Here is a 12,699-nt window from a genome sequence, read left to right as displayed (position 1 = left end):
AATATGTTGTATACCTACGAAGATTGTGTCAACTTGAGGGGACAAACAGCCCATAGCCCAATTTCCTGATGAGGTTTTAGTGAAATGTTACTTTGGGACCTACCTAGTTAACGAATGCTGACATAAATTAGGGCTGAAACAGAGTAAGAGATTTCGAAGAAACCTTAATAGCTGGGCACAAGAAAAGATTTGTGCTAAGCATTGCTGCATGTACCTCCTCGCAAACTATGACGAACCAAAGCTACATGTAGTTGTAACACTAGTGATGCAGGGATGTATAGAATGATGCCGAACAGTGGGGAGGGGAGAATATACATTTGTATAGGGTATATGCCCGAAAAATATCACTATGAAGTGGTACATCCGCCAATTTTCTAATCGGACATATAGACTCCCCGGCTTTGATGTTAATGTGAGCTGAGTGCAGCTGCAAAAAGAATGTAAAGTGACAACGTGAATCGACGGGAGGTATACATCTGCGAACGAAGTGGAAAAGTTGTGTTTGGGCTAATTGGAACAGTGATCTGACTTTCTATGACGATACTATCATATGTGGACTGACAGTTTGTGTGCAATTCTGTTTCCTGGGCACGCTGGTTCAAAGTTGAGCTTTCTAGATACATTGTTCGCCTTGTTTGCTGCTTCGCTTTGGTTCTGCAGCTGATCAGCGGCAGTTGGGACCCGACAAGAGTCCCATCAAGAAGTTAATATTCGGGTATAATTCAATTAGCTCTCTATATCATCCCTATATATTCTCAATGGCATGTAATCGTATACTTCTATCTAACTTCCACCTCATTTCTTCGAAGCTAAAACCAGAACAACCGGCCACGAGAACGTCCGCTGAGCCTGCGCCCCGCCCATCTTCTTCTCCAACTCTGCCCACAACGGCTTAACCGGCTCCTCATCCGTCCCGTTAAACGGGAAGATATGCTGGACGAACTGACGCAGCTGCGCCAGATTCCAATCCTTCTTCCAGAGATCCCGATCTTGTTTCTCAATGGTAACCTCCCCCTCCTTGACCTCACTGACCGGCTCCACGGGGAAATTGCACGCATCCTGACCAAAGAATCCCAGCTGCGTCCACTCCGTGTTCCACTTGTGTCGCTGCACAGATTTCCACTCCTCCTGCGCAAAGGGGATGTAATCCAACCAACTCGCAATGCCGTCAGCGGCACGTTTCCACCCCGCCGTATGCTCAGGCCCACCGCCCTTGATGACGCCGCCGAAGTGGTGGTTGATGATAGCGTCCAGCACCGGCTGACAGATCTCAGCGTACTCGGGCTCCGAGAAATGCGCACGCCCGTAGAACCACACGGCCAGGGTGCCGTTCGGCTTCAGCACAGTACGGAAGCTCTGCAGCGCCGTCGCGGTATCCATAAGCGGGAACATCAGCGCACAGACAACCAGGTCCGCCGAGTTGGCCGGATACTGGACACCGAGCTCCTCGCCGAGCGCGACGTCGTAGGAGAATCGCTCAGCGGGGATGTCGGTCTTCGAGAGTGCGTAGCGCGCATAGTCGACGTGGTTCTCATTGTTATCGCTCACGACGACGTGCTTGTATTTCTCCGCCAGTTTCACCGCGACCTGTCCCGGTCCGGCACCGACGTCGTGTGCGACGTCGAACGAGGGCGTCTTGGATTGGGAGGCGTGGTAGTTGTAGATGAGGTTGTAGAAGGAGTCGGTGTATTTGGGCCGCGTGGAGAGGTATCCTTGCCAGTAACGGGCTTGGTCCTCTTGCGTCAGCTTCCACACGTTGGTTGAGTCGTCTTCTTTGGAGTCAGGATGGAGACGAGACGTCCCGGCGCTGATGTTTCTGTGGAATCGAGGGATTGGAGAGACATGACGGATGGGAGCACGAGCGATTGAACGCCCGAAGTGCAGGGAACTGCTTCGGAGGGAAGATGCCATGGTTAGAACCATTGTGAGGGGTATTGTATAGTAGAGAAGGAGAGACCTGCAGGTGAAATCACAGTGCAGATGCAAGGCAAGATCACTCACTTAAGCTCATATCTGGCGATAATCGATGCGCTAAACGAACATGTGATCGGTAGAGTTACACGAGGAGCACCCGGCGATAAAGTAGGATTGGCGACTCTCAAGGTGACAGCTGCTTGGCTCCTCTTTGACCGCTACTCCTCGGCTCCGAGTCGCTTCTGTTGTGAATCTTGCTTGATATGGGGATAGGCAGAGGCATTCGCTTCACGCTCTCATCGCGATTGGACAATGCGCCAATCTCGCTGATTTGACGGAGATGTGGCTTGGGGGCTGACTGGATGGAAAACGCCAGTTCGTCTCCGCTTGGAAAGAAATATTTACAACGTGAGGGGATAGGAGTGACTTGATTGCACATAGTGAATACCTTCCACGGCGCCATTTAATATCAAGTTGGGGACCATCTGCAGAAAGGTGGAGCCGTTTTGTTCTAGTCTCGTTCGGTAAGACCTAGTATGTGACAATACCCGACGGCAGTGTTCTAAAGTGAGTGGTATCGGCTCGTATCGCAAAGACGACCGCGGGTGTCGACATAATATCAAAATGTAGGTATAGGTGTCTTAATCCTTGTATACGTCGGATCTACGGTTAATTATGAGAAACAGTGGCAGATTAAGAAAGCAAAAGAAAATAAGTTATGTTGTATCTTACTAGACGTAAATACGAGTTCCACTATCTGGACTGTGTTAGGCAAGACCTTGCTTAACCAACCGATGAGTATACTTCAACATATTTTAAGGAATAACACAAGATCCCAAATGTTCCTGCATCATGTGTCATATGCTATGTTGCCTACCGTTGAGATATGAGGCTGATAATCTACAGAGCATGTCCCCAAGTAACGGTATATTGTATGGTTATTAACATGAGTACCGTCTACCAGATACGCGAGCTTGGAGAGTTGACTGAGGCTGGATCCACCGGGGAGCATGGATATCTAGTAACTCATACGTGCATGCGAAGTCAAAAGCTTACACAGCCATTACGTGTAAGAGGAGAAGCAATGTTGCATTTTCTGGCCGAATACCTAATATGCATACTATCCGGAAGCGAAGGAAAGTTTCCCTAGCACTTCACGCTTCGCCCCCAAATCCGAAATTTACTACAAAATTGCCACCTACTATTGCGAGATTGCCACATTCCGAACAAGACATGGTATGCTACACCCAAATTCTGAAAGTCAAAATAGCCGAAAGTCTGGCGTAATGTCACCTAGACATATGTGTAATAAATTTTAGTTTTTAGAATTCACGATTATCGAGCCTCAGGATTTGTATGCGGCATGTGTTCAGTATGGGCAAACCGCAAGGCTGATCATTCTCGTCAGCCTCACGGCGTAGAAATTACACACATCGGAAGAAGATAATAATTGCTCAATTGCTCAATTGCTCAATCCGCAATCGGCAATGTTCATATGATTGACACAATCATAAAGGGCATAAACCACTAATGTCACCTTCCTCAGGAGTCAGTAGTCAGTAGATCCGGCCAACTCCGTAGTGAACAAGAATTGAGGGCCATATCTGTCCCCGTTTACCATGTAAAGATACTCCACTCTACTGTCCTTGTTCTCCAGAGTAACGCCAGAGTACAGACCACGGAGAGCACTTAGTCCCCTCCAACCGAACGAGCCGACCTATCAAAATTACCCAAACAAGTATATTGCGGCCCTCTCCGGTCCAAGAGCGCTAAGATAGCCGGCGGGGCCTTGGCGGAAGCATCCCCAAACACTAAGGTAACTAACGCCATGCAACTAACCGTACTAAGTACATACGGTGTACGTTAGGCTTATAACCCAGGAAACTGAGTTCTGACTTCACTAGGAGGGTGAGATTTTAGTTCGCTGTCGGTAAAGTAGAGTATAATTCTCAGAACCTTGCAATTTATGAACCCAAGAATGATTACTCACTAGTTTGTGGTGGCGTGAATGGCGTTAGGGTGCCATTTTGTGAAGGATTGGTGCTGCATTAGTGTCATCCATAAATTGACTGTCCAGGCAGGAGATTGTTTCAACTAAGCCAAGAAATTGTTCATACTCGTACGGCATAACGGTTAATCGTAAGTGGTAACATTGAATTATGTAGAGCCAAGGGACCAAGGAAGCAGGGGCCGTTTCAATTTAAGACAAAATTAATTGAACTTCGCACCAAATAGATTTCCATACTGTACTACTCCATACTGTATCTGTCTTCGGTATTCAAGGCGATTGCCTGTAGTCGGTCCTGGAGGATAATCTCTGCTGCTTGTTCTGCAACTGCATACAAGGTCGCCTGCGGATGACCACCGATGCTCACCGGGAAAACGCTGGCGTCGACAACCCGAAGGTTTTCGGCCCCGTAAACGCGGAGGTCTGAATCCACGACTTTGCCCATCGCGGTTGTGCCGGACGGATGATAGTGAGCAACTCCGGCGGCCCTGATACGCGCCTCGAGCTCAGCATCGGAAGATTGGGGGGATAAGGCGGGCATTCCGGGCGGGGGCACCTCGGCCTCGATGTAATCCTTTAGTGCAGTTGTATCCAGCAACGCTTGTAATGTGCGACGTACCCCGTGAATAAGAGTGACTCGGTCAGCCTCCGTGTCAAAGTAATTAGAGTCCACCATGGGATTGTCCGTAGGCGATGACGAGCTAATGCTAACGGTTCCTCGGGATGTTGAACCTAGCAACATAACGGAGGTCACGATGAAGCTGCCATCCACGGGTACGTCGGGGATGCCGGCAGGGGCGTAAACAACCAATGTCTCGACTAGAGGCCGGCCGGGAGCCAAAAGAGATGGGTCGGTCGTTGTACCAAACCTGGCATCATCGTTGCGTACCGCCGATTCTAGGATATGGGCTGGCATATCCTGATTGATGGTCCAGTCTGCGGGAAACCCCTTCATGAATGCTGGGTCTGAGAGAAGCGGGCTTCCCAATGCGAGACCGCGCTCCGGATTTCGCAATTTGTATAGCTGGAACAGCGCGAAATGATCCGTAAGGCTCTTACCAACTTCCGGTGCGTCGATCACAGTTGGAACGCCATGCTGAGACAACGTTTCGGCGGGCCCAACCCCAGAAAGCATCAAGATCTGGGGAGTACGCAAGGCGCCGGTAGCCAAAATAACCTCTTTCCGAGCTGTAAAACGGCGACCATCCGTAAGAAGAACCGCTGAAGCGATCTTCTTTCCGCTAGGATCGCTTTCCGCAAACTCCACCCGGTGAACGATGGCTTCAGTAAGGACCTCCACACCCTCGAGGCTATACGCTTGATGAGCTGCTTGGCGCCTTCCATCCTTCCAGGTCTCCAGATATTCCGAAATCCCCGCCAGATTGCCCGAGCATCCATCAGGATTGAACGGGACGCCAATCTCCGTAAAAGCATCTTTGATCGGCTCTCGAAGCGGATACTTGCGCCTCTCATCACTTGCAGACACTGCTGTCACGCGGATGGGCCCATCGAATCCATGGTGTTTGGGATCTGCCTTAGGATCGAAGAACGTTTCGGACTTGCGAAAAAATGACAGCAGTCCCCCATAGCTCCACCGCTGATCTCCTACCATTCTAGCCCATTGGTCATAGTCGGCCGCATCCCCGCGAGTCCATCCGCCGAAGTTGATCACACTGCCTCCACCTAGGGCCTTTCCAGCATGGACCTCGTGAGACCGACCGACGGTGTTCGTCTGGGGCACGGTGGGATACGACCAGTCAAGTTCTGAGCCAAGGAGGGAGAAAAGGCCCGGAAATGATTCAGTGTTCGGGTTGCTCGAGGGGTCACTTCCCGCTTCGAGGATAAGGACTTTGAGGGCTGGGTTGTGCTGCTTGAGGCGCGAGGCGACTACACACCCGGCCAAACCTCCTCCTGCAATGATGTAGTCTGCTTCGGACGCCATGATGGACACAATGCTATGCCTGAGGCTGTGTGGTAGAAATATTTCCAGTTCAAGTTTGGTGAAAACCAACTGATGCGATCGTGTCAAGTCAAATATGTCGATCGCTGTTCTAGGTCTCAATTGACACTATGGCTCCCGTCCACCTCAGTCGGGTGCGGTCTGTCGGTGCTTGGAGGAAGATCCTCAGCTGGCCCTCGTTGATCCTAAAAAGCAGAACCGCATTCTTGTAGTTAGGCTAAAGCATGATTACCAATGAAGACTTGTTGGTCAGTTGGTCAGACCACAAACGGTGGGAGGGTCAAAGTTACCCCGCAGCGCAGTGCCTGAGCTTACATGAGCATGGGCGGCCTGAAGGCCTTAAGGCTTTAAGCCGGCAGTTTCGCACCACTCAAATTTCGAAGATTGCATGAGTGGCTGCTTCTATCCTACGCCACATCTCAGACCGTGAAGAAAAGAGTCAATTGCGCAACAATGGCCTCGCCGACAATTGTATTGATCTCGGGTACGTAGTTCTTGATGTTTCTGCTAATCCGAGCCCAAAAGAGATCGGGAAAAGCGGGAAAAGAGAAAAAAAAAGCAAAATCCCACTCAGCCTTGTCTATACCCAAATCCGTACGAGATCTATAAAAAGCCAAGGCTAACTATATCCCAGGCGCAAACCAGGGTCTCGGCTACGAAACAGCCAAGAACCTACTCTTGTCCGACAACTACCACATCATCATCAGCAGCCGGAGCCTAACCAAGGCCGACAAGGCCGCCGACACGCTTCGGGCGCTCCCCGGAAACAAGGGCACGGTGTCGACCATCGAGCTGGACGTGGCCGACGACAAATCTGTCGATGCCGCAAAAGCTCACATCGAGTCGAAATACGACCGCATCGACGTCCTCGTCAACAATGCCGGCATCTATTTCCTGAACCGTGAGCCAGTGCGGGACACCCTGCGCGACTCGCTGGCTACGAACGTGGTCGGCGCCGCGAGTTTGACGGAGGCCTTGTTACCGGTGCTCAGGAAGTCTAAGGACCCTCGTCTAGTGTTTGTGAGCTCCTCTATGGGATCTCTGGAGCATAACTTGAACCCGAACTCGCCGCATGGTGGCACCTATGCCTCGGAGTATCGGATCACCAAGACGGCTCTCAATATGATGATGGTCCAGTATCATATGAAACTTTCCGATATCAAGGTCCTAGGCGCGGATCCCGGGTTCTGCGCAACGGAAATTGGTAACGACCCTGAGGCCTTCAGGAAGATGGGCGCTATGGAGCCTCATGAGGGAGCGGAGTTTATCGCGGCGGTTGCGAGGGGAGATAAAGATGATCAGCGGGGTCGCGTTCATGGTCCGAAGGGTGTTGTTGTGTGGTAAAGGCGACAGATGATGGCTACGATTTAACTATGAGGGCTCGTTTTGATTGGATATACAGAGACTGGCTGACAGTCCAGTTCATTGGATGTAGTATTCATCTCTAGATAGTATATATACATGATTGAAAGAATGCTGGCAATTGATGATAAGCTTACAGGTCGAACCAGTGACTGAAGGCATTCTTGGGGTCCACCTTGGCCTTGATGCTCTTCAGTCGGTCGACATTCTCGCCATAGAGCTCTGCCAAGCTCTCGTCTCCATGAGCGAAGTTAATATACCTGCAAGTGTCAAGTTAGCCTCAGGTTATGGAATGATCATGGGATAGAAAAATACTTACGCAGCAGGAGAATCAAGTCCATCCGTCGTCCGCCACAAGTCACGTAGCTTCGTTCCGAAAGCCAGCGCCTTCGTCTCCAAGCTGGCGTCAGAGTACCACGGAATGACAATAGCATTGAAGTTGACATCGTTTCTCCAGGCGAACGAAGACGAGGACTCGGACAACGAGCGGGCCTTCTCAAGAGAGTAAGCCTCCATCATGACCAGACTGTTGCTGGTGCCGTCATTTTCCAGCCAGGTGATCCACTCATCCCAGATCTCTCTCCAGGTGGTGGCGTCCATTTGGGCGAGACCAGCGGTGAACGAGGGCTTGTATCCACCCTTGGTGCAGAAGTCCTGCGAGGCGTCTGTCCAGTGGGCGTACTGCAGCTCACTAGTGGTGTCGTTGGTAGGGCCAATGTCGAGGAAGGCCTTGAATGCAGCACGTCCCTCCTCCTCGGAGCCGTAGTAGAACGGGGTGATGACAACGGACGGGGTACCGCTGGAGGCCATGTAGTAGAGGAACACGTTCATCTTCGGCTCCAAGGTGACATCGTTGAGAGCGTTGATGACCTTCTCCAGCTTATCCTCGGTGTAGATGAGTTGACCAAACCATGCGGTCTGTTCTTCGTTGGGGTACGACTTCAGGGTCGCGGAGGTGATAATAGCGAAGTTGGGTCCGGCGCCACGAAGCGCCCAGAATAGGTCCTCGTCCTTGGAGGTGACGGTCTTCTGGGTTCCGTCTGCCAGAACCACGTTGAGCGAGAGAACATTGTCCACACCGAAACCATGGACACCAAGCAGATTGCCATATCCTCCGCCGAGAATGGCGCCCATAGTGCCGACACAGGGGCAGTTGCCGGTCGGAACGAGCACGTCTTGCTTGGCCGCAACGGCGACAACTTCCTCAATTCCCACGCCACCTCCAATGGTGACTTGCGTCTTGTTGTCATTGAATTCGACCGAGTTCAGGTCCTTGATGTTGATGAGAATTCCGTCGTCTCCGAAGTCCCATTTCGCCCACCCGTGGCCTCCGTTCTGGGCCAGGAAGGGGATATTATTCGAGGTGGCGTATTTCACCTGTCGTAGTATTCGCAGTTAGCAAATAGTGAATATTAGAAAATAAGAATTGCAACTTACTGTTGCGGCCACATCGTCCTCGCTCGCTACATTCACGATGACTCCGGGACTGGGGGGAGCATAATTGCTCCAGCGGATGTACTTGGGGGAGTCGCCATCAGTAATGGAGGCCGAGGTGGACAGATCGGGTCCGAGCTCCTTGGTGACAGTTTGCGACGACAAGGCGGAGACCTCGAGGCCGCCGAAGAGAGGCAGAAGCAAAGTGAGCCAACGCATGGTCAATGTAATAACACGGAAGGAGGATTGCCTGCACTAAGCAACGGAAGTTTCATGGTAAGACTTCCGCTGAAGGGCTTAATATATAGGCACCCTCGTACCAGGTTCTGCGGATAATTCGGACTACTGTCTTAGTTCCCTGAGCGGAGATTTCATCCATGGTGTCCTTAATAATAGCATTGCTATGGAGATTAGTCCGCACTACTACCTCACGGTAGCGAATGGGGGCATGGGCAGTGATCGAGCCATTTCGTGCCCCGAGAACCAAAACCGATCTAGACCGTTGCCTTGTGGTGTTGAAGAGATACATGAATTGACATCTTATTCTGGGGCCCTTCTTTTCTTATTCTAGAAACATGATTGATAACTCATGTTGGCTCCCTTGTTCACCAGCGGCTACAGGTGTTTGCATAAGTGCTGAGATCGACATTCCACGAGGGACGGGAGGCCCTGGCACAGGAATACAACTAGCTAGCAGGGGATATTCCGGCCACCTACTGAGTACGGTGTACTCCGGAAGCAGGGGGCTAGCCTAGCGAAATTGGGGCCAAGTCGACTGCACGAGGGAGTTGGTGCAAGGCATCACATGGTGCATGGTGCCAGCCCGGTTGGTGAGTCGCATTAAATTGCCTCCTTGATAACTAGTGAAAGCAATTGACAATTGCACGGTCCACTCCGTTTTCCGTGGTCCGTAGAAGGATCCTGCACAAGCACAGATCCCTGCAAACCACACCATATAAATTAATTAGTTAGCCTTTCATAGCCCCCTACACGTCGATCCCTACCGGGAAGGGCGCTTGCTTATCCGGAGTGGACCCGACAATGACGCTAGCACCCCGATGTCACGTAGGCCCGCTCGCCTGGCACGGTTGAAAGAGGGTTTTTTGCACAGGCCCGGCTGGCCTGGGGAGCCACTGCTTTTCTGCAGCTTGCATTCGGTTCGATTGAGCTGGAATCCTGATTGATTGTCAGGATTGAAAGTCCCACTCGTGTCTTTATTAATGCTCAAGTCAATACAACTCATATACCGCATGCTTTAGGGGCCAAAATTGATTGTATGATTCTTAATACACTATCGGTGTATACACGATACCTCGTATAGGATCGTCAGTCTGGTATCTATGCATGTACATCCATACCTTGTAGGTCCGATCTGTGACTCTTTTACGAACCCTTTTCTATCACTCTCCGTGAGATGATGAAATAATTCCTTTTTTTGCTCGGCCGAAGTACTCGAGGATGTCAAAAACTGTCCTTCACTCTCCATAGTTTAGGGTTGGACCCCACGCCGGCCCGGAGGATGCCGCCCGTAACCGTATCGTGCAGGCTGCCAGGCAGTAAGTATGGAAGTATACCATACTGTACTTTACTGTACCGCCCCCGCAGTCAGTTGCCCCGTTGCCCCCATCCTCAGCCTAGAAACAGTCTGCAAAGACTGGGTGAGCACTAACTTTCCCTGCTGCAGCACTCCCTGCCACAGTCTGCCTCTGACGAGTATGGCGGACATGGCGGTCGCAATGTCCTACTCCGTACCTATATGGCGGATTATCTCACCAAGTCTCACTGATCATCTCCTCGCATATCCTGCGAACTACTGCGTCAATGTCGATTTCACCCCGTTGGACATCTGTTCCGATCTCTCGCAGCCAGTATGGCGGTTGACTCCTACTCCAAGGAGCAGATGGTTGCTCTGGGAATCACCTTCTTGATTCTCCCGTGCATCTTTGTCGCCCTGCGGTTCTGGGCAAAGTGGCTGTCGCGCAAAGCGCTACAATGGGACGACTTGTTCATTCTAGTGGCACTGGTAAGTGGACTTTGCTGCATGGGTGATGCTGTGCAGGGGATAGAGACCCCCGCGATAATACTGGGTCATGGTGCATTCTAACAAGACTTGATATCATGCAGGCCTTTTCCATCGGATGTTCTATCACGCAGTTAATAGGTACTTGCTCCCGACCAAGTTGTATTTCTCTCGCCCATGGATCTTGCGCTGACGGAGATTCCTTATAGGCGCGATTCATGGACAGCTCGGACAGCATCAAACCCTCGGCCCAGACGGTCAACCGATTCTAGACGACCCGCGGTTCCTGACATACGAGAAGGTGCGTTGAGACCAACCAGGAGAAAGAGAAGACAGATCGCAAGCAAAAACTAGACGCTGACGGACATCTCCTCGCGCAGTGCAAATTCGCCAGTCAGATGCTTGCAGTCATCGGGCTAGGCTTCACCAAAGCATCGCTCCTTGTTCTATTTCGCAGCATTTTCGCTATCTCGGGATGGTTCCAACCTACATCGATGGTCATGTTGGTGGTGGTGTTCGCATGGACGATCTCTTTCTTCTTCGCAAATCTTTTCACGTGCTATCCGATCACGCCGCTCGTCGAGGCGTTCTACGGAAACAAGTGCATCAATAGCGTGGCCATGTGGTATTCATCATGTGTTACCGATGTCTTTGTCGACATCATCATCCTTATCCTGCCCCTGCCGCTGGTCCTGAAGTTGCAGTTACCGTGGAAGCAGAAGTTGGCTGTCGCAGGCATGTTTGTTATGGGCACTACGTACGTTCCAAATCCCTCCTTTGATCTCGGATATTTTTCATCGAATGCTGATTAAAATCCAGTGTTGTCGCAATCAGCATCACCCGTCTCGCTATGTATATCCACATCGGCCAAACCTTCCTAGACCACTACTTAGATGCGACTTGTACGTCCCTGCTCACTCCCTGTAGCTATTAACAAGAACTAACAGAAGAAACAGATTACACCTCCCCCGTCTTCCTCTGGACCAACATCGAAATGTCCCTCGGAGTCATCCTCGCCTGTCTCCCCACCCTCCGCCCTATCTGGCTCCTCATCAGAGGGACCCCCATCAGCTACGGCTCCAAATCCTACCCCACGTACGACTACTCCGGCCACACCGGCCGATCGGGACGACACCAGCAGCCGAACTCAGATAATTTCAATGAGCTGGACACGATTAATCTCGTCAAACATCCCGATGCGTCGAGTACTCGTGAAGATGTAAGGTCTACATGAGAATAGTCTCCAAGAAACGGAAGAGGAGAATCAACATTGGCGTTTTGGGTTAGAAAGACGACGAACGTTTTATCACATTCCTGGCTTTTGGCTTCCCCCGGTTCTTAATATTTTTTTTCTTTTGTTTCTATTTCCCTGTTTGTTTTGTTTTGAAATGATTGTTTACTTCAGATATCCTTACTCCTTTGCCACTCGCTGTAAATACTCCTTTTCCTTTCTTTTATTTCTTCAGATACGCCGTCCAGACGATTTCACATAGCTAATGTAAATATTTATATAAATTTATGCATACAAAAAATAAATTCTCTACATATAAAAACCACTCCAAGACCTTGTCTCAAACTCGAAATATCTAAACGCCCACCCTTTGATTAGTCAAAAAGCTGATAACAATCAGAAAAGGTAGGAATGGCGAAATGCAATCTACGCTGCGGGGTATGCAACGTTTTCAATCCTGTCTTTCGCGCGGATAGGGTAGTTAGGATGGGGACTCGAATCCTTCGATGTTGGCAGACGTATGTACTCCGGACGAAATGCAGCGTAGGTGATCCTGGACCTCGTCGATTGGTTTCACGGCATAGAGGTGGTCGATACCAGGGTCTAGGCCGGTTTCATTAAGAACAGTGGTGCCGATCGTCTTGATTTCTTTGTTGAGTGCTTACAGGGCTGGGAATATGTAGCTTTTTATGACCGGTTTGGTATGCTTGATTGCGAGAATGACCTGAGTGAGACGGATGGTGGGAGCTGTTTGGGGAACAGGATAGACA

General features: G+C 50.6%; 5 protein-coding genes across 5 annotated transcripts; 2 read left to right on the top strand and 3 right to left on the bottom strand.

The window, feature by feature from the left end:
* Positions 1-795: 795 nt before the first annotated feature.
* Positions 796-1,923, bottom strand: KD926_004463 (class I SAM-dependent methyltransferase; the record flags this gene model as incomplete). Its single annotated transcript, XM_053095168.1, has 1 exon — positions 796-1,923. The coding sequence occupies one exon, from the start codon at positions 1,921-1,923 to the stop codon at positions 796-798; it is 1,128 nt and encodes a 375-aa protein (XP_052950149.1).
* Positions 1,924-4,163: 2,240 nt separating this feature from the next.
* Positions 4,164-5,864, bottom strand: KD926_004462 (GMC family oxidoreductase; the record flags this gene model as incomplete). Its single annotated transcript, XM_053095167.1, has 1 exon — positions 4,164-5,864. One exon carries the CDS (start codon positions 5,862-5,864, stop codon positions 4,164-4,166), a length of 1,701 nt encoding a protein of 566 aa, XP_052950148.1.
* Positions 5,865-6,335: 471 nt separating this feature from the next.
* Positions 6,336-7,226, top strand: KD926_004461 (NAD(P)-binding protein; the record flags this gene model as incomplete). Its single annotated transcript, XM_053095166.1, has 2 exons — positions 6,336-6,366; positions 6,517-7,226. The coding sequence occupies 2 exons, from the start codon at positions 6,336-6,338 to the stop codon at positions 7,224-7,226; spliced, it is 741 nt and encodes a 246-aa protein (XP_052950147.1).
* Positions 7,227-7,377: 151 nt separating this feature from the next.
* On the bottom strand, positions 7,378-9,207 carry KD926_004460 (FAD-binding domain-containing protein; the record flags this gene model as incomplete). The annotated part of the gene is made up of 4 exons (XM_053095165.1): positions 7,378-7,504; positions 7,564-8,621; positions 8,682-8,928; positions 8,999-9,207. 4 exons carry the CDS (start codon positions 9,205-9,207, stop codon positions 7,378-7,380), a joined length of 1,641 nt encoding a protein of 546 aa, XP_052950146.1.
* Positions 9,208-10,548: 1,341 nt separating this feature from the next.
* On the top strand, positions 10,549-11,932 carry KD926_004459 (uncharacterized protein; the record flags this gene model as incomplete). The annotated part of the gene is made up of 6 exons (XM_053095164.1): positions 10,549-10,701; positions 10,803-10,839; positions 10,908-10,999; positions 11,079-11,455; positions 11,518-11,600; positions 11,655-11,932. The coding sequence occupies 6 exons, from the start codon at positions 10,549-10,551 to the stop codon at positions 11,930-11,932; spliced, it is 1,020 nt and encodes a 339-aa protein (XP_052950145.1).
* Between the last annotated feature and the right edge of the window lie 767 nt (positions 11,933-12,699).

This window comes from Aspergillus affinis (assembly GCF_023601865.1).
Source record: "Aspergillus affinis strain CMG 70 chromosome Unknown NODE_212_length_32630_cov_84_808159, whole genome shotgun sequence".
Lineage (NCBI taxonomy): Eukaryota > Fungi > Ascomycota > Eurotiomycetes > Eurotiales > Aspergillaceae > Aspergillus > Aspergillus affinis.
The sequence above is the reverse complement of the archived record's forward strand: the minus strand, read 5'-3'. Positions and strand labels throughout refer to the sequence as shown.